This window comes from Bombina bombina, chromosome 4 (assembly GCF_027579735.1).
Source record: "Bombina bombina isolate aBomBom1 chromosome 4, aBomBom1.pri, whole genome shotgun sequence".
Taxonomy (NCBI): Eukaryota; Metazoa; Chordata; class Amphibia; order Anura; family Bombinatoridae; genus Bombina; species Bombina bombina.
In genome coordinates this window covers 759,106,169-759,129,341 of record NC_069502.1, presented here as the reverse complement: position 1 = coordinate 759,129,341, position 23,173 = coordinate 759,106,169, and the positions used below count along the sequence as shown (strand labels likewise).

At 33.1% G+C, this 23,173-nt stretch overlaps 1 protein-coding gene across 1 annotated transcript in view; it reads right to left on the bottom strand.

Annotated features, from left to right (window-relative positions):
• LOC128655587 (chitin synthase chs-2-like) overlaps nucleotides 1-17,501 on the bottom strand; it is a gene marked incomplete at its 5' end in the record, with an annotated part of 28,180 nt that extends 10,679 nt beyond the window's left edge. Inside the window, 10 exons of the mRNA XM_053709179.1 lie at nucleotides 1,595-1,705; nucleotides 3,075-3,139; nucleotides 4,101-4,177; nucleotides 6,368-6,752; nucleotides 8,102-8,281; nucleotides 10,927-11,211; nucleotides 11,436-11,636; nucleotides 11,876-12,013; nucleotides 12,406-12,493; nucleotides 17,298-17,501. Of these exons, the coding sequence (XP_053565154.1) occupies nucleotides 1,595-1,705; nucleotides 3,075-3,139; nucleotides 4,101-4,177; nucleotides 6,368-6,752; nucleotides 8,102-8,281; nucleotides 10,927-11,211; nucleotides 11,436-11,636; nucleotides 11,876-12,013; nucleotides 12,406-12,493; nucleotides 17,298-17,501 (1,734 nt within the window). The remainder of the gene's footprint in view (nucleotides 1-1,594; nucleotides 1,706-3,074; nucleotides 3,140-4,100; nucleotides 4,178-6,367; nucleotides 6,753-8,101; nucleotides 8,282-10,926; nucleotides 11,212-11,435; nucleotides 11,637-11,875; nucleotides 12,014-12,405; nucleotides 12,494-17,297) is intronic.
• Nucleotides 17,502-23,173: the final 5,672 nt, after the last annotated feature.

The window sequence follows — 23,173 nt, the reverse complement described above, 5'->3', positions numbered from 1 at the left end:
AGACCAATGGTTTTCAAATCTTTACATAGGCCAGAGTTTGAGGATATCTGAACTAGAGCACAGGTAAAATAATCAGCTGATTAGTAAGCATGGTTATTTTATCTGCTCTCATCCAAGGTAATCCTGAAAATCTGGCCTGTTGGGGAGGCCTGAGGGCAGGTTTAAAAACCATCGGATTAGGGGTAGGAAAGGGAAGGTTATGCAGGACCTAGTCACACTGATGCGGTGCACATTTTGTGCTAAATTTGATGGGAAATTTTCTTGCATAGTTTTACTCATCGCCACATGTTAAATGTGTTCTGAAATATTGTAGTGTGAACTACTTAATAAATCACAGTATTTGAAGAAAAAAAAAAAAAGAGTAATTTATAACCAACAATGCTCTACAAATTGAATAGTTTTCAATTTGTATTAGTATCTTACTGACATTTTTTTACATTCGTTGTTGTATTTAAACTCTACAGGACAATATTTAGGAAGATGGATGCACTTCTTCCAGTAAAAGAAAGACAAAAAAAATTAATTTTGGACTAATCCTTCATTGCAAGAAAAAAAGAAAAATAAATATTTTTATTTTAGTTCATCTTATAGCCACCAGTGGGCCATTTTAAGAATTAGTTTATCCTTTTAGTGCTAAGCTGGATTTAATTTTTTTCTATTTTTTACTATTTTTTTTTTAAATAAATTGACTCCCCCCCCCTCAGATCCCCAAGTCTTATACCGTTGGAAAGGTTAAGCGATTACCTTTCCAACGGTGGGTCTTGGGGGTCTGTAGCTGCTTAGATGCCTGAGACACAGGCTTCTAAGCAGCATGCCCCTTTCCCTATACTTTGTATTGTAAATTTTAAATAAAGTTGAGCTGTGACGTCACCGCACCAATGATGCCTGTCACTATACAGGCCCGATCGTCGGGGTGGGAGTTGGTGGGAGCCCCTAGATTGCTCTAAAGGTGGTTGAGTGCTAGCGACGGCTCTCAAGCACTCAAGGGGTTATTTCAAAATAATAATAATGTTTTCTATGAGAAATGTTTTCAGGGCAGCAGAGGCAAAGCTGGACAACAGCTTAAACCTAAATAAAGTTATAAAGTAATAGCTAGTGCTAATGCCACAAGCCAGCAGCAACACACAAACTCATTTGTTTCTTTCAAAATGCATTTATTTTTTTAAAAAGCCTCAGGATTGTCAAGAACTAAAGCAACACTTATCAGCTGACACAGGATCAATCAGCTGACAAGGACATTGGTAGATCACTCACTAACTAATAGTTTAAAACTATAAATTTTAAGTATTTCGGTTTTAATGGCATGAACGAATCAACAATTTTTTTTTGTCACATGCATTTGTTCATTTATTTGTTAATAGGGCCACTTGTTTTCTAATTTCCATTGAGTGTATAGAATACAGAAATATTAGTGATATTTTTTACTTATTATTTGTATGAATTCAAATGTACATCAGCTACATAGTGGTTAGGTGCATAGAAAGCAGATAGAACTTATAAACCTAAAAGCAGATTTTATAGCGCAATGTTTATATTTATTTGTGAAAAAAAACAACAAAACAAATAAAGTATAGCTGCAACAGTAATAACTTACTTTATTCCTTAATGACTTTAAATCTTCTGCAATTTGTTCTTGTTTTTTCTTATCTTCATTGAGAGGCTCCAAGTAATCCTTTATAAGAGTTTTCCAAAATGGAACTTCCTCCTTAAAGATCAGTTACAACACATTTTAGCATGATCTAAACTTTTGGAGATAATTATACATTAATAAAATGACTGCATTTTAGACTTTTTGAGGGAGAACACTGTTTATACCCAGACTATACAAAGATTTAAAGGGACATTGTACACTAGATTTTTCTTTGCATAAATGTTTTGTAGATGATCCATGTATATAGCCCATCTGAGAGTGTTTTGTAACAATGTATAGTTTTGCTTACTTTTTCATAACATTGTTCTGATTTTCAGACTCCTAACCAAGCCCCAATGTTTTAGATGTATACTGATGTCTACATATTTCTGCTGTTCCTGTTTGTGTAATCTGTCTTTTCATATGTAGGGGAGGGGGTCTGCTCTTCCTGCTTTCTCAGCCCCTTTCACTGGGTGTCCCAGCCTAAGCTCATCAAAGGTGCTAAACTGGGAGCTGCTAAGTAAGTTTTTAAAAAGTTTTATACTGAATTTTTAGATCAATATCTGTGCATATTTTTCTTTATAGTAGTGTCTATTACATGCAGTTATATGAAAATTGGTGTATAATGTCCATTTCAGCTGCATATATTTTAGAAAAATTAAATAAAACATAATATAATTATGTTAGAATAAAATAAAAAAGAATGACATTCTGGCATGGGATGTTGTATTAGTGGCCCTGAACATTGGTGTACAGGTTCCCTTTCTGGCAATCCTGTGCGCATTTACTTTAACAAATAGGGATCTAAGTAGTATGTTTAATTGAGCAAAAACTACTATTGTGGGGTAGTTTGTCTTTTTTGTTAACATCATTTGATGAGTAGCACATTTCAGTTTAAAAGTTAAATATAATGTAGTGAATATAGAGGAGAAAAAAAATCCAGAAGTTTAAATTTAAAGGACACTAAAGTCAAAATTAAAAATGAATGATTCAGAAAGAGCATGCAATTTAAAGAGACTTTACAGTTTACTTCCATTATTCAATTTTGCACAATCTTTTTATCTGCATAATTTCTAAGGCGTCGGCTCCTACTGAGCATGTGCACACAGTGTATACATATACTAGTCTGTGATTGGCTGTCACATGATACAGGGGCCAGCAAATGGTGGAACTATACATTTGTCAGATATAATTTTTTTTACTACTTATTTGAAATTCAGAGTAATATCACATTGTCTTTTTTATTATGCAGTTTGTATTTAATGGTCCTTTAAGGAAATTAATAAGAAAGAGAAATTATTTTTTGAGACAAATATATGATGCTCCTCAAGATGGAAGTGTACTGAATTGTTTCTGTAGCCTCTAATTTCAGAATCGCTGTGCATTGTTTATCTGTTATATACATATTGTGCATACATTACTACTAATTAATCATATTACTCACCTCCATTAATTGTTCTTCATTCAGTACATTGTATCTTGATTTTGATTGTAATTGCTGTATCCATCCTGTTTGTAGAAAAGTGTATAAATAAAACTATGATTTCCATAGGAAGAAAACAAAAAATAATCATATCTATACTTAAAGTTGTGGCTTTGAATTTAATTCTATTATGAATTGTGTTTCATTCTCTTGGTATCCTTTATTAAAGTTGCAGCAATGCACTACTGGGAGATGAACACAATCGTTAAGCTGACGACGAGAGGCATTTGTGCAGCCACCAATCAGCAGCTAGATCCCAGCTTCTAAGCCTACCTAGGTATGCTTTTCAACAAAGGATACTGACAAAACAAAATTAGATAATAGAAGTAAATTGGAAAGTTTTTTAAAACTGTATACTATATCTAAATCATATATGTATAATTTGCCTTTCTAAAATTCTTTGAGGGATCCCATAGAACTGATGAGACATCTTAGATAATCTTAATGGAGTGGAGAACTTTAGATCATTAGATGGATTTAGGGCCTGATATTTAAAACCTTGACACTCAGGTAAGGTATTGTAAGAAGTCTCGTCGTTACGGCAAGGCCTTTAAAACATTTTTATAAACATACATTGTATCTTGAGAAGTGTTTATGTTGCTATGTAGCGTTATTTATGTGACACAGAGACTCCTACATTATAATGCAAGGTCTAAAAAAATCCCAAAGATTTTGTCTGATTTCTCTCCATGCCGGTGAGGTTTTGAATATCAGAGACTTAAAGTGATAGGAATGATAATGTGTAGGAGATTTGTAGCAAATGCAATTTAAATTGAAACCATTCAATTTTGATAAATGTGTTATTTTGATAAATGTGTTATTTTGATAAATGTGTTGCAAAGAAGGTTTAACAATGCTGTGTGTTCTTATTTGGAAATGCAAGCTGCTTTTTCATTTTTTTCTATGTGAAGCAGATTCCAGCTTGTAGGATACTCAGCCCCTTATCTTATTTCATTGTCTGCCTGTAATTAAATAATATATACTTACTTTCTTCATAAGCTTCCTGTGCAACATCATCTTCATTCGTGTGGCTACCTTGTTCGATGTCATTTTCATGTTCTTGGCTAAAAAAATCAAATTAAAATGATTAAATAAAATAATCATTAAATAAAATGTTATAAAAGCTAAATCTAAACATATTTCTAAATATTAAAGTAAAACAACATAATTTTCACTCGCACACACACACATATATATACAGTATATCTATATCACATATATATCTATATCACATATCTATGTGTATGTATATGAAAAAGTTTGATTCCAACAAGCTTTTCAAGAGGTGTTTCCCATTACTTTAACTGATTTGCAAATCCTTGTAAATTATGCTATGCTAACAAATGTGCGCTGGTAAAATAATTCAAGCGCAATACAAATGCAACCTCGTGTTCGCATTTCCTGGAAGCCTTGAGCTCACGAGAAAGCACTTCCATAGGCTCCAATAGGAGCCTCGGTCTCATGTCATGAGACACGGCAAACCATCTAGCGCATCGCAGGGCTGTGTTGGGCAGCAAAAACGGAATATATATGTGTATGAATATATATATTTATATGTGTATATACACATATTAACACATAAATATATATGTATATAAGCATATACATTTACAATATATTTAGTTTCAGTGCCTTTTTTGTTTTCAAACACCCCACATCCCCTCACTTTAACCCCTTATAACGGCTTTGTGCAGTTTTTTATGAGGAAAATAAAAATGCTAATTTTTTTATTTATGTTAAAAAAAGGTCCACTTTATTTTGGGGGCAATTGGGGCACATTTTTTTCATGAAACCGCAAGCTTGTGGAAGAAATAACCAGCCACTTGTAATGGCTGGTTATTTAATGTGCGCCAATAAGCGGGCAAATTTGTCTCTTTACGGGTGCACATTAAAATAGGGATCCACTAGCCCTAATCTAATCTAGCCCTTATTTTGCAATGCCATATTTAATCACTGAAATATGCTATTCTTTTAATGACCCTGACACTGAACCCAGTTTTTTTTTCTTTTGTGATTCAGACAGAGCATGCAATTTTAAGCAACTTTCTAATTTACTCCTATTATCAATTTTTCTCCGTGTTCTTGCTATCTTTATTTGAAAAAGAAGGCATCTAAGCTTTTTTTTTTGGTTCAGAGCTCTGGACAGCATTTTTTATTGGTAGAAGAATTTATCCACCAATCAGCAAGAACAACCCAAGTTGTTCACCAAAAATGGGCCGACATCTAAACTTACATTCTTGCATTTCAAATAAAGATACCAAGAGAATGAACATAATTTGATAATAGGAGTAAATTAGAAAGTTGCTTAAAATGTCATACTCTATATGAATCACGAAAAAAAACAAAAAACCCTGGAGAGCTCAAACCCTTAGACTTTTTTTGGAGATTAAAATACATTGATTTAAAATACATTGCAGACTAGTATTATTTTTAAGAGATTTATTGATGATCTTTTATAGGTTTCTAGAGAAACAAATGTTCTAATGTCTCTGTTTAACTTATCTCTAATATATATATATATATGCATTCCAATATAAAAAAAGTTGATTTATTTTGGTTGTACCTTAATCAGTAATTAATTTAGTCATAACATTATGGGCCCCTTTATGAAGGTGTGGACACAGCTTTGGGCCTTAGCGTTTCAGTCTCACATGAGCGGGCCTTAAACACTAGTTGTGTAGCTACAGTCCTAAGACCACAACTACTTAGCTTCAAGGGTCTGATCATCTGGATCTGATCAGGATGATTGACAAGCCCTGCTCTTGTGCAGTCAGTTGCGCAAGAGCAGGGGGTGTGGCTGCACAAGAAATTGCTTGTGCAATGTTAACTCTCAGATGCCGGACAGATAGGGTTCGCAGATGGGAAACTTATCTGTTCAGCCTTTGATAGGGCACAATTGTTCAGAAGTTCATGATTTTGAAATTGAGAATTTAAGGAGTAGAATGTTTGCACAGAGCCATTCAACATTTTAATGTTGTTAAAAACCTTTTAAGTAGCTTTTAATCAGAACCTGTAAAGGAAAACATATAGTATCTTCTTAAGCATGTGTATGATTGTAGAATTACAACAGTGATTGCACAGGGCTCACATGATTAACTTGTGCCTAGAACTCCAGATTTATAAAACCAGTTTTGGTTATTTCACAGTTTACTACTTTCAATATTCAGTAAAAAGATGTCCTGTTGGTCAAGTTGTCCTCTGATTTTTCTTTTATATAAAACATACAATAATATATAAACATATAGATTACATACCTTTGAATGGTGAGAGGCTGAAGATTATCTTTCTGTTCTTGTTTTTGCCTATTCTCTTTAGCATTTTGCTCATTAACTGATATCTCTATGTCCCAGCACAAACATTTACAATTCTTTCTATATCTGACTTTCTTGTTTTCTTCCTTATTTTCCTCTTTTGGTTTAGCAGTCTCACGAGTTCCCCATGAGACTATGTGCATGTTAACCAAGGAATATATAGTTAATAGGAGATAGCCACTTGGTACACAAATAATGTACATAAATCCATAGGTTAGTAAATGGAATTCCTGTGGGTGAACTAAAGCTGTTACAATGTATATTAAAGCCATGGAAATGAGAAATATGCCAGTAGGTGTCACAAAGGTTTCTTGTTTAACCATGTCACCTAAAAAGCAACCAAAACAACATATGTAACAATGGTACTTTTATTATTGATGCTAATAATATCTCACAACAGTTTTATCCAGTCATGTATATAGTAGTGGTATTTGTTTTCAGATATGGCTAAGCCTATCAATGTCTGAGTTTTTATAATAAGTGTACTGTGTAGATTAGCTGTTTAACCAATTAAACGATATTACATGCACTTAGGCAGCCATTTTGTGCTAAACACAATTTGAATAATTTTTGCAAATGTGGAGGAATATAAAACATACATTCCTTGTAAACTTTCTCTCTGTGTGCATAGGAAGAGAGAGAGTATATGAGTCCAGCCTATGCTTACAATACAGCGGTTGATACCACTTCCAAAATCACCTATTTTGAACTAGTTCTCAATTATGTTTACAAAAGCAAATATATGGCAAGTGCTCCTCTATGTAATGTCTTAAACTCCTTCAGAAGTGCAGAGGTTTTTATTATGCTTGGAAGCAAATGAACACTTAAAGGGACAGTCTAGTCAAAATTAAACTTTCATGATTAAGATAGGGCATGCAATTTTAAGCAACTTTCCAATTTACTTTTATCATCAAATTTGCTTTGTTGTTGAAAGCTAAACCTAAGTAGACTCATATGCTTGAAGGCCGCCTCTTATTTAAGTGTATTTTGACAGTTTTTCATAGCTATTTCATGTGTTCCATATAGGTAACATTGTGCTTATTCCCATGGAGTCAGCACTGATTGGGTAAAATGCAAGTCTGTCAAAAGAACTGAAATTAGGGGTCCGTCTGCAAAGGTTCAGATATAAGGTAATCATAGAGGTAAAAAGTATATTAATATAACTGTGTTGATTATGCAAAACAGGGGAATGGGTAATAAAGGGATTATCTATCTTTTTAAGCAATAATGATTCTGGAATATACTGTCCCTTTAAAATGCAAGTGGAGGAGGGTCTTGGTCCTGATGAATATGCAAATTGTTCATTATCATAAGAGCCACAATTGGCTGAATTGCTCGGGGAAAGGAAACTTTTTTATGGGCAGTCTAGAGTGTTGTATGGAGTGGTACAACTTTTGGCAAACAGAATTGTTATTTTTATTTTCTAAACTAACTTGCAAAGCATTGGATGTGTGTTTACATTACACAATAGCTGCCCTATGCAGCTTTTAAAGTGTGTATACTTCTTCCACCCTTTTAGTTGTCCCTTTAAAGCAATACATATATATTTCATTCTGTTTAAATATATTTTAAAACGTTTATGGAGTTTATTTTGAGCAGAATGACCCTTAAAATAAGCAATAGCACGCTATTTACAAAGTTAAAAAAAGCAAACAAAAAAAGCCATCATCTACTTACCTATAATACACAGGAAGGTTGCGGTCATTAGAAAAGCATATAGCACACTGAGCACTGCAGCAATGTTTATTTGGGTTTTTGTACTTGTTAGATAACAGACACCAATGTACATAGCTGGAGGAGTTATTGCTAATATTAAACTGACATTTGCATTCCATTGAAAGAGAAAGGAAAATGAACCTATAAAACAAAGCCAATGTGTTATTAATAGTTTACTATGTACAGTATTTAACAGGAAAATAGATATAACTTAAGTAACATTCATTTTAATGGCATAGTTAGACAAACAATACCTTACTGGCTCAGTATTAAAGGGACATTAAACACTAAATAAATGCTAGATAGAATGATGCATTCAGAGAAAAGATTAGTCTGAGAATAACATAAAGGTGCATTTTATAATGTTTCATTAGTTGTTTAAATAGTGACAAAATAAGTGTAAAATTTTAGTGTCTATAAAACAATGGGAGCTGCCATGTTGTAACTTAGGTTACCTTCTCTGCTGTGGCTAATTAGGGACAGTTATAAATAGGTCACTAGAGTGTGCAGCCAATGGCATGTTCTGCACTTCCATTTCTAACAGCAACTGAAAAGCTCACAAGTTCATAATGGAATTACAGGAAAAGGGGACAAAATAAATAATGGAAGTATATTGCACAGTTTTTTATATATACGATTTATCTTTTTATATTACCATCTTAAAGTGTTTAATGTCTGTTTAATGTCAAATAAAAATGAGAGAAAAATGCCATTGCGCATTTTATTTGTTATATATATACTTTTACTGTAAACTATATTGGGGCACATATATTGTTTTGTGTATATTTTCAGTATTTATGTCAGTTGTAATCTCAGGCACATAACATATTATTAGATCCACAAAAGCTTTATATTTTCATAAGGTTGCTCTAAAACATATCTTTAAACAAGTTTCAGGGTCTTTTAATAGGATTAAAATAAAAGGGTTAAAGCATAATCTTGTTCCATGGTAACACATGATTCATATACTGGTGGGTTTTATTATTGAAGATGATCATTAATTGCATCTTCATAAGAAACCTTTTTTCCCAGCTGGTGAATTTTCTTATCTTATTTTCCTTATCAAATCACCAACTTCATGTGATAACTACATTCTGGGTTTAAGGGCAGTCATATCCCTTTGAATTTGCCAATAACCTGATTTTTTCCTTATGTTTTTTGTATTTATTTCATTACTGTCACTGTCTTGCATAATATTGATTAATTTTATAGGACCTCAATTGGTGAGATCTACTGGATTACCATTAGGGATGTGCAAATGTTTCGCAATATTCGAAAAATGAAACAAATTTCAACACATTCATTCATTTTGAATTTCGAATGTTTGTACAACAAATTTGTTTAATGTAATAGTATTTCTAATTCTTTGTTTAAATTTAATATTCAATTTAAATTTTTCTAATAATTCGATTTGAATTATGCAATATTCAAATTTTAAAAATTTGAATTGATATTGTAATAGTATTTCTAATGGGCTCTTTAAATGTAATATTTAAATTATGCAATATTGGAAAAAGAATCATTAGAATTTATATATTTGTATCTATTATGTATCTATTTACTAAATTCCCTACCACATGAACTATTGAACTTCTGAATAGTATTAAATCGAATGTTACATGATAAATTTTGAATGTGGACATTCGATCTAATTATAAACATTCGAAATCGAAAGTGACATTGGAAAAATGTCAATAGCATTCGATTATAGAATATTTAAGAATATTCGTTCTTATCAACATTTGATTATGTAAATCGAATTTCTACAATAACATTTATTCTAACATTCAAATTCCAATATAAACACATTCGCCCATCTCTAATTACAACCTCTACTAAAACACCTTCCATCACTTTCACAATTCTTAATTGTATACGATTATATGTAGTTTTTTTCTGATTTTATTTCTTAGTCCTTTGTGAATTCTGGAGATTGGTCTATTTAGAAGTGTGTTCTGTAAATTACATAAATGTAACTAGCACCAGAAATAGATGTGTGTTTATTAAATGTGTTAAATAGCTATGTGTGGTGTTTAGAGTTGGCGTTCTCAGGTATTTTAATGGTGATCTAAACAATGGGATCTCAAAAGCTGTAATTTCTCATATTCATCTTCTTCCCTTAATGACTGAAATATCAAGTATGTCTGTCAGATGATCAAAATCTGTCTAGTTCTTGTATTATGTTCCCTTTTCTAGTTAACTTGCCAGTACATCAGTTCTCATTCTTCCATTTGTGTTCTAAGATCTAAAGTTTCTGCGCTTACTTGGTTTCTAGTGAAATTAAAGGACCACTAAACACAATAAAATAGAGTAATCAATAAATGCATAATAAAGATGCAAAATCACTTAGTTTAATTTTCAAATGAGTAGTAGATAATGCATCATGTGACAGCCATCAGCCAATCCAAAAATTGCACACACGTATATTCTGTGAATCTTGCACATACTCAGTAGGAGTTGGTGCCTCAGAAATTGTACACATAAAAAGACTGCACATTTAGATAATGGAAGTGAATTGGAAAGTTGTTTAAAATTGTTTGATCTATCTGAATAATGAACGTTTAATTTTGACTTGACTGTCCCTTTAAGTCAGACTGAAGTTATACAGAAGAATAAGATGTCTTGTGTTATAGTTTCATAAAATTAGAGTATAAAAAAAACAATACATTAAAACAGTATATGAGAATGTTACCATGGAAGTGTGAAGAACTAAATTCATTATTCATTTTTTTTAAATTAAATATAGGATTGAACAGTAGAATTACTGAATAATTAGCAATATATACCTGCAATCATTAAGCAGACAGTAGCCGGCCCTAGTATTGATGACGCCATAGTAAATATCTGGTAAATGATATAGGGAGTTGAGATGGATGAATTTTTCTTTACTGCTTCTCTTCCATTATGCAGTAGTTCAAGGGTATTGGCCATGGTAGACGGTCCCCAACGTCTACGTTGATTATAAAATTCTTCAAATTCTTGTGGAGCATTTGTGTAGGCATCGGATGCAGCGTTATATTCCACACGCCAGCCTTGTTGAAGTAGCAATGTACAGAGCCAACGATCTTCACCTTATAATATACAAAGTGAAGTTTCATAAAACCCCAATTACATTGTATGCTGTAGTCTTAATAACATTTTTCTCTTGTTAAAAATGTTACTGCTCAAAAATCATTCCAAGTGAAGTTCTATGTGGACAAATAAACTTTACCCTCTGTTTCTTTTATGATCATCAAATATTAGAGTCTCCTGTTCCCCCAATAAACCATATATTTGGTGATAAGTTAAACAATACCTTGATCATACTGGACGTATTGAGAGGCTTCAGTTGCTTTTGTGGTGTATTTCTTCAGCACATTGTCATCCATAAGTGCAGATGCTCTAAACAAACTAAAGCATCCTGGGCTGCAGAGGACACAACCAAAAACGTGCTCTGAGGACTTTTGCAGCCAATGGCCCACAGCGTATTCAAACTTCTGATACCAAACCACAGGACCTAACAAAGTGAAGAAAAGTGCACAAAAATAAATCAGATCTATTTAAAGTGAAATGGCACATCAGAGCATATTCACAAGAACAAACTGGGCATATCCCATGGTTGAAGGTATTCTTTAAGAGAATACACAGTATATATATATATATATATATATATATATATATATATATACACATATATATATATACATGTATACACACATGTATAAATGTATACAGTATACATATGGGCATGAATACCTGTGCCCGTCGGATGTATTCTTCCACAGGCTGCACCAACTTTTTCATACATTTTTAGTCTGTCCACCAAGAGCAATAAAGCTGATGGCTGAAAGTCAGTGTCTCCATCCAGTGCAAGAATATAGGTGTTTGATTTTGCTTTCTAGAATTAAAAAAAGCAGAACTTTGAAAACATATTTTTATACACATATCATAAAAAAAAGGTTTTCCCAAAAAATAACAAATTATTGGCATATACTGTAAAATAACTGACATTGTGGTTATCCAATGAATAAAAGTTAGTACTAAAATTACAATAGAACCTGAAATGTTTGGACCTAAAAACTATTTTTTAGGTATATCTAAATGGATACATAGAAAGAAACATTAATTGGTTGATTAAGTGACTGACTGATTTTATGATTTTATCATTTAACCCCCCCCAAGCTATATCTTAGCAGGTAATTTCTATAACCCCTCTTTGTAGTTATCTATATTTGTTATTTAAACCCAACAACCATTTAAAATGTTCTCAGTGAATTTATCAGCACAACTTACCTCAAGTTCAGATTTGTCTGATAAATTTATAAAATATTTCCGATATAACTTCCATCCCAACAAATAATACATGTACATGATCTGCAAATGATAAAATATTAAATAAATAGTACTATATTAAACAAAAACAATAATTTTACATTCAATATGTACCGTATATGTTAAGCACTGTGTATTGATATTAATAATTTCAGATTAAAACAATCAATTGCATCATAAACAAAATCACTTAATAGTGGTTATCAAATTAGCATGACTGTTAAAATTGAAAGTGATGGTAAACTTTAGTTAATCAAACTCCATATAATTAATGTTTCCATTACAATGTTATGCTGATCCACAGGGATAGACTCTATTTTTTTCAATCACAATTCTAATGAACATCCAATCAGTGTGTGTGTCATATGGCACTCTTGAAGTCCAGCCCTTTGAAGGCCCTTAGGAATCCTAAGTAGAGAGTGGGTTGGACTGCTCCCTATGTCACAGCCCAGCCAAAAGAGGAAATGAAGGGGGCAGAGAAACAGAAGATACCAAGTAGGATTATAAGTCTTGTAGTATTATAAAATATATATATCTATATCTATATATATATATATATATATATATAAAGAATTATGAGGTTTTGCTTGTACACTAATATATTTTTCATTGCATCTTTCTTAACCCCTTAACGACATACGTCATACAGGGTACGTCTTGCACAAACTGGTCTTTAAAGACCAGCGACGTACCCTGTAAGACGTTGGGGATTAAAGCGGCTGGAAGTGATCCTGATCGATTCCAGGTGCTTTCCGGTTAGTGCAGTGATGCCTCGATATCGAGGCATCCTGCAATAACAGTTTTTCCCCATCCGATGCAGAGAGAGCCACTCTGTGGCCCTCTCTGCACCGGACATCGATGGCCTTAATCGTTGGTGGGTTTGAGCCGACGTGGGAGGCGGGTGGGCGGCCATCGATGGCTTGCTGTGTGCAGAGGTGGGCGGGATTGTGGGCGGGGTAGCTGGGACGCGCGCACGGACGTGCACGGGGAGGCGGGCGTGCGCGGGGAGGGAGCGGGTGGAAACCATTACACTATGGAACTGTTTGTTTAAATTTAGTGGGAGAGAGGGGGAATAAAAAATTTAATATTCATAATCGAAGTGATCTGGGAGGGGGGTCTGCTATTTCTGAACAAAGGGGATCCCAGAGAAGTATTTACAACCATTTGTGCCATAATTGCACAAGCTGTTTGTAAATAATTTCAGTGAGAAACCTAAAATTGCGAAACATTTAACGTTTTTTTTTTAAATTTGATCGCATTTGGCGGTGAAATGGTGGCATTAAATATACCAAAATGGTCCTAGATCAATACTTTGGGTTGTCTTCTACACTACACTAAAGCTAAAATTAACTCTACAAGCTCCCTAAATGCTCCCTAATTAACCCCTTCACTGCTGGGCATAATACACGTGTGGTGCGCAGTGACATTTAGCAGCCTTCTAATTACCAAAAAGCAATGCCAAAGCCATATAAGTCTGCTATTTCTGAACAAAGGGGATCATTTACAACCATTTATGACATAATTGCACAAGTTGTTTGTAAATAATTTCTGTGAGAAACCTAAAGTTTGTGAAAAAATTTGTGAAAAAGTGAACAATGTTTTTTATTTGATCGCATTTGGAGGTGAAATGGTGGCATGAAATATACCAAAATGGGCCTAGATCAATACTTTGGGATGTCTTCTAAATATATATATATATATATATATATACATGTCAAGGGATATTCAGGTATTCCTGACAGATATCAGGGTTCCAATGTAAACTAGCGCTCATTTTGAAAAAAAGTGGTTTGGAAATAGCAAAGTGCTACTTGTATTTATTGCCCTATAACTTGAAAAAAAGCAAAGAACATGTAAACATTGGGTATTTCTAAACTCAGGACAAAATTTAGAAACTATTTAGCATGGGTATTTTTTGGTGGTTGTAGATGTGTAACAGATTTTGGGGGTCAAAGTTAGAAAAAGTGTGTTTTTTTTCCATTTTTTCCTCATATTTTATAATATTTTAATAGTAAATTATAAGATATGATGAAAATAATGGAATCATTAGAAAGTCCATTTAGTGGCGAGAAAAACGGTATATAATATGTGTGGGTACAGTAAATGAGTAAGAGGAAAATTACAGCTAAACACAAACACCGCAGAAATTTAAAAATAGCCCTGGTCCTTAAAGGGACATTATACACTCAAAAAAATATGGGGTATTCAAATAAAGAATTAAAAAAAATAAAGTTTGTAATTGACATGTTTTAGCAATTTTTCTGCTAAAGCTTATAAAATTGATGATAAGGACGTATCCATCTTAGTGACAAACAGTTGTGTGTGTGACATGCAGCCTATACGTATCTAACTTGTCAACTTGTGTGTGTGTTTGAGAAATACTGTATGTGTTTGAGAAATACTGTATGTGTTTGAGAAATACTGTATGTGTTTGAGAAATACTGTATGTGTTTGAGAAATACTGTATGTGTTTGAGAAATACTGTATGTGTTTGAGAAATACTGTATGTGTTTGAGAAATACTGTATGTGTTTGAGAAATACTGTATGTGTTTGAGAAATACTGTATGTGTTTGAGAAATACTGTATGTGTTTGAGAAATACTGTATGTGTTTGCCCATCACTGTGACATGCCATCTTGTTAAACTATGTCACTTGCTGTGCTTAGACAGGCTGTCGGTCTGGGTGCCTTAGTACAGTATTCTCCTGTTGCACCATCAGGAAGGTAAATAAAAAAGAAAAGAAAAATGAATAAAAATAGCTGAACTTTATTACTTTTTAAAATTTGTATAAATTGTATGAGGTTTAAATTAGAGCATAATAAGTGATCACATTTTTCTTATGTGCCCTATGAATATATGTTTTATCCAAGATATTTATCTTCAAAACAATCATAAAGTCCTTTTATTCATGCCACCGCATAGAATCTACACCACACGCATTATAATAAATATATATGACCGATAGGTAAACTCACACAGCAGCCAATGCTTCAGGATGTGCTATTTCCAGAAGCGCTATCATTACAAGCCATTCCGTGTTATTACTTTGTAGCAATGTACAAGCTGTTATTATGTGTTGCAGCATTGTGGGCTGTGCGTGAGTATGAGCATTGAATATGGGCATTACAGTTATGTTAGAAAGCATGATCATACTCACGTACAGCCCACAATGCTGCAATACATAATAACAGCCTGTACATTGCTACAAAGTAATAACACGGAATGGCTTGTAATGATAGCGCTTCTGGAATTCGACAATGCGATCACTGACGGGGCTCAGTCTGAAAACGGAGGGGGGACAGCTGGCAGGCAAGCAACCAATTAGAAGGGGGAACAGGGTGCTTGGCACGGGGCCCAGTGAGTGAGATTCCCTATTCCCCTGCACAGTTGAACAGTCAGAGAGGGGATTGTAATTGACATGTATTAGCAGCTCCAGCATGGGGGCTGGCTGTAAGGACACTAGCTAGGGAGCGAGGAAAAACTCCTTGCTTTGTAGCTAGTGTGTCCTACGAACGTATTCTTATGTAGTGACACTTTATCATCAATTTTATAAGCTTTAGCAGAAAAATTGCTAAAACATGTCAATTACAAACTTTATTTTATTTTAATTCTTTATTTGAATACCCCATATTTTTTTGAGTGTATAATGTCCCTTTAAGGGAAAGAAATTGAAAAATGGCCTTGTCCTTTTAAAGTCTGAAATTTACTATCACTTTAATGATATAACCAAGACTCTGGGAGAAAGAGCACGTGTGTTGCTCTACTGTGTCATGATGTCCATTGAAGTAAGCAAGTTGTACAGCAACAAGCACAACTAGTTAAATGCTTTAAATGGCACCCTAATAAAAAAATAGAATATTAAGGGGGACCAGTTGGGAGGGGGGTACATTTATATATTGTAAAATAAATTATAATATGTATTTGCATGTTAAAGGGACACTGAACCCAATTTTTTTCTTTCGTGATTCAGATAGAGCATGCAATTTTAAGCAACTTTCTTTCAATTTACTTCTAGTATCATTTTTTCTTTGTTCTCTTGCTGTCTTTATTTGAAAAAGAATGCATCTAAGCTTTTTATGGTTCAGTACTCTGGACAGCACTTTTTTATTGGTGGATTAATTTATCCACCAATAAGCAAGAACAACCCAGGTTGTTCAAAAATAAGCCGGCATCTAAACTAACATTCTTGCATTTCAAATAAATATACCAAGAGAATGAAGAAAATTTGATAATAGGAGTAAAGTAGAAAGTTGCTTAAAATTTTATGCTCTATCTGAATCATGAAAGAAAAAAATTGGGTTCAGTGTCCCTTTAAAGGTATAAAATATGCATACATATAAAACACAAGACTAATAATCTAGCAACATCATAAACGTTACCATAATTTTAAAGGGACACTGAACCCAAATTTTTTTATAATCTACTCCTATTGTCTAATTTACTCCTATTATCAATTTTTCTTCATTCTCTTGCTATCTTTATTTGAAAAAGAAGGAATCTAAGCTTTTTTTTTGGTTAAGGACTCTAAACAGCACTTTTTTTTATTGGTGGAAAATTGTATCCACCAATCAGCAAGAACAACCCAGGTTGTTCACTCAAAAACGGGCCGGCATCTAAACTTACATTTTTGCATTTCAAATAAAGATACCAAGAAAATGAAGAAAATGTGATAATAGGAGTAAATTAGAAAGTTGCTTAAAATGTCATGCTCTTTCTGAATCACGAAAGAAAATAATTGGGTTCAGTGTCCCTTTAATTATTTACATGATTTCTTTTAAGGTTTTAAAGAAAGCCAGTTTAAATTTACAGTAATTCCAGAAACAAAACCTTATCAATGTATTAATACCTGAGACCACCTCTTCTTATGTCGGATTCTCTGTTTATCTTTCAGGTGTACATATAGGAAGTTTCCATGTGGAAGTGTGTAGCACAGCCGACCGCCATAAGGTGTCGCTATAATCTTCTGCTGTACAACATATGTGGTATTTTTCTTAGAAAGCTCTTCACGTTTGTCAAATGTGAACACACTGAAATACAAAATTGCATTGACTTATATCAAAGGAAATTATTTGAGAAGTCATAAAGGAACTATAAGCACAAGAAGAAAAAAGAAAAGATGTATAATGTGTTCTGATACATTTTTAATCTTGGTTGCTGGGTTGTAAGATTACATTAGTATAGACTCAAATGTTATTGAGATGTATTATTATTTATGGAGTTAATTGTATATTGATATCATAAAAATAAACATTCTCCTAAATAATGCAAAACAAACACTATATTTCAGAGAGAATCTGCTCTACTCCATAAGAGAGGATACAATATGATTGCTTCTTTTTATTATTATTACTATTATTATAACAATGCAATTAAATTAAGCTATGCAAGCTTAAGCTATCTTAAGCTCACAGTTTAAGATAATTAGCTAGCTAGACAGACAGATTGATTAATAGCATGAAAAATAGATAATGATGAAATAACAATACTAAAAATTCAATCAAATTAAACTGACACAGTTGAAGATAGAGAGGCAGATAGGTAGGTAGATAGATAGATAGATAGATAGATATAGATAGATAGATAGATAGATAGATAGATAGATGATAGATAGAATTAAAAGTAGACAGATAATGATGACAAAAACAATAATAATACAATTGACAGCAGATAGATAGGTTGATATAGATTGGTAGCTAGATAGATAGATAGAAACAGACAGATACTGATAACAATAATAATAATACAATTAAATTAAACTGATAGATAGACAGATAGATGAGTCAGACAGACATACAGAAAGACAGATAGAATCAATATATAGATATAAATTTATACCATTATTATTATCTCACCTGTACACTTCCTCAATCACAGACACAAGACATTCTACATAGCTGTTGACGCTTCTTGTCTTCGTTCCAGTTTGGTCTTCGGAAACATCAGTGAAAGCATCATCAAAATAAATATGTGCTTCAAAATCAAAAGCTTCCTTGTTTTTAAGAGCTTTGTATTTGTCCAATCTAAAGCAAAATGATAACAGGAGAACATGCAAAGCATATTGTATTACAAAAGATGGCAAAATGGCAAAAAAATGTGTCTTACTTGTATCTAACTATATTTAGCCACCAATCAGCAAGTGCTGATCCAAAAATGGTCCGGCTCCTAAGCTTACATTCTTTCTTTTCAAATAAAGTTACCAAGAGAACAAAAAGAAAACATAATAAAACAGTATTTCCAAATCTATTACACACAAAAATCAATGATCAAAAGCTCTCCGTTCAGGTGAGATGATATAAAATGATCCTTCAGCACCTAGAGATCCCTAGTGAAGTTTTCAAAAGGCAACTTTTGCTATACTTCTCCAAGGGGCATTCCCTGCATTTCTGTATGTGAAGGAGAGGCCATCCCAGTGCAATATAGCACTGAATGACATGACCGTTCTGCTGCATTTACACAATGCTTTGTATTTTATAATACTTTACACTTCAGATTAAATTGTATTACATTTAAACTTTGCACTATTTCATATACAGCAGTGTATTTAGGATTATGAATTTACAAATTCTGATTATGCTTTTATATCTTCTGCGTAACTTTAACAAATTAGGATCATATTTTGTTTATTTATGTGTATTTATAACAAATTACATTGCACTTTGCATTTCTTCTATTTAAAATAAAACTGAAAAACTGTCAGATTTAGTTTCCCAGAGTGCTTCATTAATTTTTTATGGGCAAGATAATCAAACAGTCTCTGGTTTGGAGAGAAAGTATCGTGCAGACTTCACAGGGGTTGAACTCCCTGAATTTTCTAACAAAAAGGGTGAAACCTGGTAGTTCCAGGGAGACAAGAAATGTATTCTGTAAAAAGTAATGAAGCTCTCTGGGATACAACATTTCACATTGGCGAGAGAATGTAACTGGAAAACACCTGGGGCTGATATAAATGCTCAGTTTGCATCAATTACAAATTAAACTGAAATGTTTTTACTACAATTTAACTTACTTTTGTCTATATTTTAGTATGTATTACTTTTCTGTTCTAGAAAATAAATGTTTTGTGAATTTTAAGCAACATTCAACTGCATACAGCTGACGAGATAAATAAGTCGGATCAGCTTGTTTAAAATGCTTACATAATTTCTCAAGAAATGTGAAAGAGCTTCAAACATCTGGGAAATCCTCTGTTCAGCCCAGGGAATTGCCCTGTCCCTCCCATTTCCTGAAACTGTCAGTTTTAAGTTTACAATGGAGCAAATACAAAGTGAAATGTATTTTGTAAAAGATACACAGAAATTATACAAAGTATAATTCTAATTTGTAACACAAAAACTTTCAAAACATATTCAGAAATTGTAAAATCACTGCTATATCTAAATCTAAATATATTAAAATATAAAAGAAAAAGTAGAAAGCTTAAATGCAATACTACTGAAAGGACCGCATCTGAAGTGTAAAGTAATATAAACTACAAAGAACAAAGTGTAACAAAACTTTCTTGTCATGCAGTGCTATATTGCACTAGACATCTCTTCTTCATATACAGAAATTAAAAAATGCTTTTTTTTTAGCATTTAGTGAGTTCAGTCCCTATGAAATCTGCATTGTAATTTATCTACAAGATGGAGAATCCTTTGATCATCAGGGACATGATGAAAACTTACATCATGATGGTAGATCACAAAAACTACATAATACATAGTTAAAGGGACACTCAAGTCAAAATCAAACTTTCATTATTCAGATAGAGCATGTGATTTTAAACAACTTTACAATTTACTTCCATTAAAAAAAGTGCACAGTGTTTTTATATTTAAACTTTTTGAGTCACCAGCTCCTACTGAGCATGTGCAAGAATTCACAGAATAAGCGTATATGCATTTGATTGGTTGATGGCTGTCACATGGTACAGGGGGAGTGGAAATAGACATAAGTTTTAAAATTGTCAGAAATAAAATCTACTATTCATTTGAAGTTCAGACTAAGTGCTATGGCATTGTCTTGCATTTGTTGATTATGCAAATCTACTGTGTTGACTGGTTCTTTAACAAATAGAAAATGTACAATAATTATTAATAAAAAGTATTTTTAAAACATAATTTACAGCAATTTCATTTTAAACAACTTAGCAAACGTTAATCTGTGTAAATATCCAGCAAACTGCAGAAAAGCAAGTTCTAAATTTGTAAATTGATATGTTTAAATTTTAAACTGTATTTTGATATTTTTAAATTATAAATGTAATATCACTTTTTAAAACAATATTATTGTGGTTTAGTTTACTACCAATATTTAATTGTCAGAATGTGCTTACAAATAACCATATTGTATTTGATCACTGTATTTTTAAAATATCTTCCATGAAGCTTGTTAAAGTTATGTTGCTATAAAAAGCTGCAGATACAGAAGGAAATCAATAGCACAATGAGTAGTAATCATCCTACTGTAGTTGTCAGCAATTTAATGTCTCTTTAAGTTTGTGACAATCTTAAACATTTGCGGAGATAACTAACTGTGTTGTTTCCTGTACAGACATAAGTAGACTATGGACTCCATTTAACATTCAGCGGGTGGACAAGGTTCGCTATCAAGAACCTTATTCACATAGCCTCACTGCAAGTGGGCAGCAGTACGCTACGCACATTTATCATTGCACAATCCGCTGTACAATGTCACCCCCTGCTTGCATGCGGCCAATCGCACACAAGAGGGGGCTGTCAATCATCCCAATCTGATCAGATTGGAATGATTTCAATCAGCCTCCTAAAATGTCGCGGACAGACTGCTGCTAATCAACTAGCATTTCAGGTCACTCTTAGCTTGGTAAATGGAGCCCTATGTCTTGTCAGTCACTTTTAAACATTAATTATGTGTATACATTTGAAAACAAAAGATCACGCCTGTAGAATGTTTTGCCATGTCCAGTTTTTATATTACATTTTTTCACCAGTGAACTGTCAAATTAGGCTACTTCCACTACTTTGTTGGCAAATAAAGAGAATACCTGAACAATGATGTCATAATCTTTAGCATTTCATCAAATGTCTCATGCCACATGGTAGCGCACAAATAGATCATGACTTTGTCCTGAGATCTGTAAGAAAATGAAACAGAATAATAAATATATATTCCTATAAATTTTGTAAAGCATTATAAAAAGGAGCAAACCTTTAACTGATGATGAGTTTCTGAAATTTTGGAAATCAAAGCTGATTTAAAGGGACATTTAAAATGCATAACTATATGAGTGTAATACTTTATTTTAATATATTTTACATGTATTTTGTTATACTTTACTTCATATCTCCAGTTGCGTAAAATGTTTGTAATATGAGAGATGTTTAGCAGGCAGGGTTGCATTATCTATTGAAAGTATAGGCCACGCTTATTGCGTGTTATAACAATTTGTGAGCTATTCTGAGAGTGTGCCCAAGATATTAATAGCTCATCCTGTGCTATCAATAGTGCTCCACTATAGTGCTTAGAGCACGTTTACAATCTTGAGCTTACCTCAGTATGTGCTTATGGAAATATCTATAGATTTAGATAGGGGGAAAGATTAGCAGACAAAAATATTATGATATAATCGTCATATAAATAAGCTGTTTTATCTAGTAAACATTTACATTTGGATCTTATCCTGAGCTATATTTTTTATCTAATTCATTAGATTTCATAGATTACATGCAACAATCCCACATGTTTTTCTTGTTCAATGTAACATTTATGAAGCACAATAAGATATAAATGGCTAATTACAAACTATAAAATGTGGTTTTTTGTTTGTTTTTTGTTTTTGTATACAATAAACAATCACTGACCTATTGGAGCCGATTTATCAAGTGTCGGATAGACATGATCCGCTGTAGCGTGAAATGCTTGTGCAATACCCCCTGCACATTCGCGGCAATCTGATTGCAGTCCACTGCCTCAGAGGTGGCAGACGAGTTAAGGAGCAGCGGTCTTATGATTCCGATGAGCTTGACTGCTTCATAAATCGGCTCCATTGCCTTTAGTGGTGTATGTAGTGTTTGGGCTATGCTAGGTAATGAAAATCTGCTATCCTTGAATTCCCATCTCCAATCATTTAAACTTTTTGCCATATATGTTTCTTACAGTCAGATGCCAGAGATACACAGGGGGTCACATGCCCTCACTAGATCACCATGAATCACAAATTTGCAATAAATCAATAAATAATTTTGGAGAATATTTAAGTAATGAAAGCATCATGACTTGACCCTTCCAAATTTGCTTCCTCCATAATCTGCTGCCCTAGGTACAGTCCTATTTGGCCTAAACCATAATATGCCACTGGTCGCCTTTCTTGTCTTCAAATCTTAGCATATGTCATAAACAAGCTACATGTATTTTCAGCATCATCTTGTAATTACCTCCTGTTGTCTTCATTTTGTTCAGTTTCTATTGGTTGAGTTCTTACGTTAAGCAACATTGATTGATCGACAAAAGCGGCTTCATATAAACGGAGTATAAAAAGCTGAGTTGTCCTTTCTATCCTTTGTAATTTTAACTTCCAAACATTGCTAGTGCAAAGGATGAACCCAATGTACCAATATAGTGCAGCTAGGCCTATGATAACAAGATTTGAAACGTTGCTGAAAGACAATGTTTGACATAAATTATTGGACACTTCCATGAATAGATTTTGGGCCACACTGAGGCTGTCATTTACGTTAATTTTGTTGCACAGAACAGAAATGT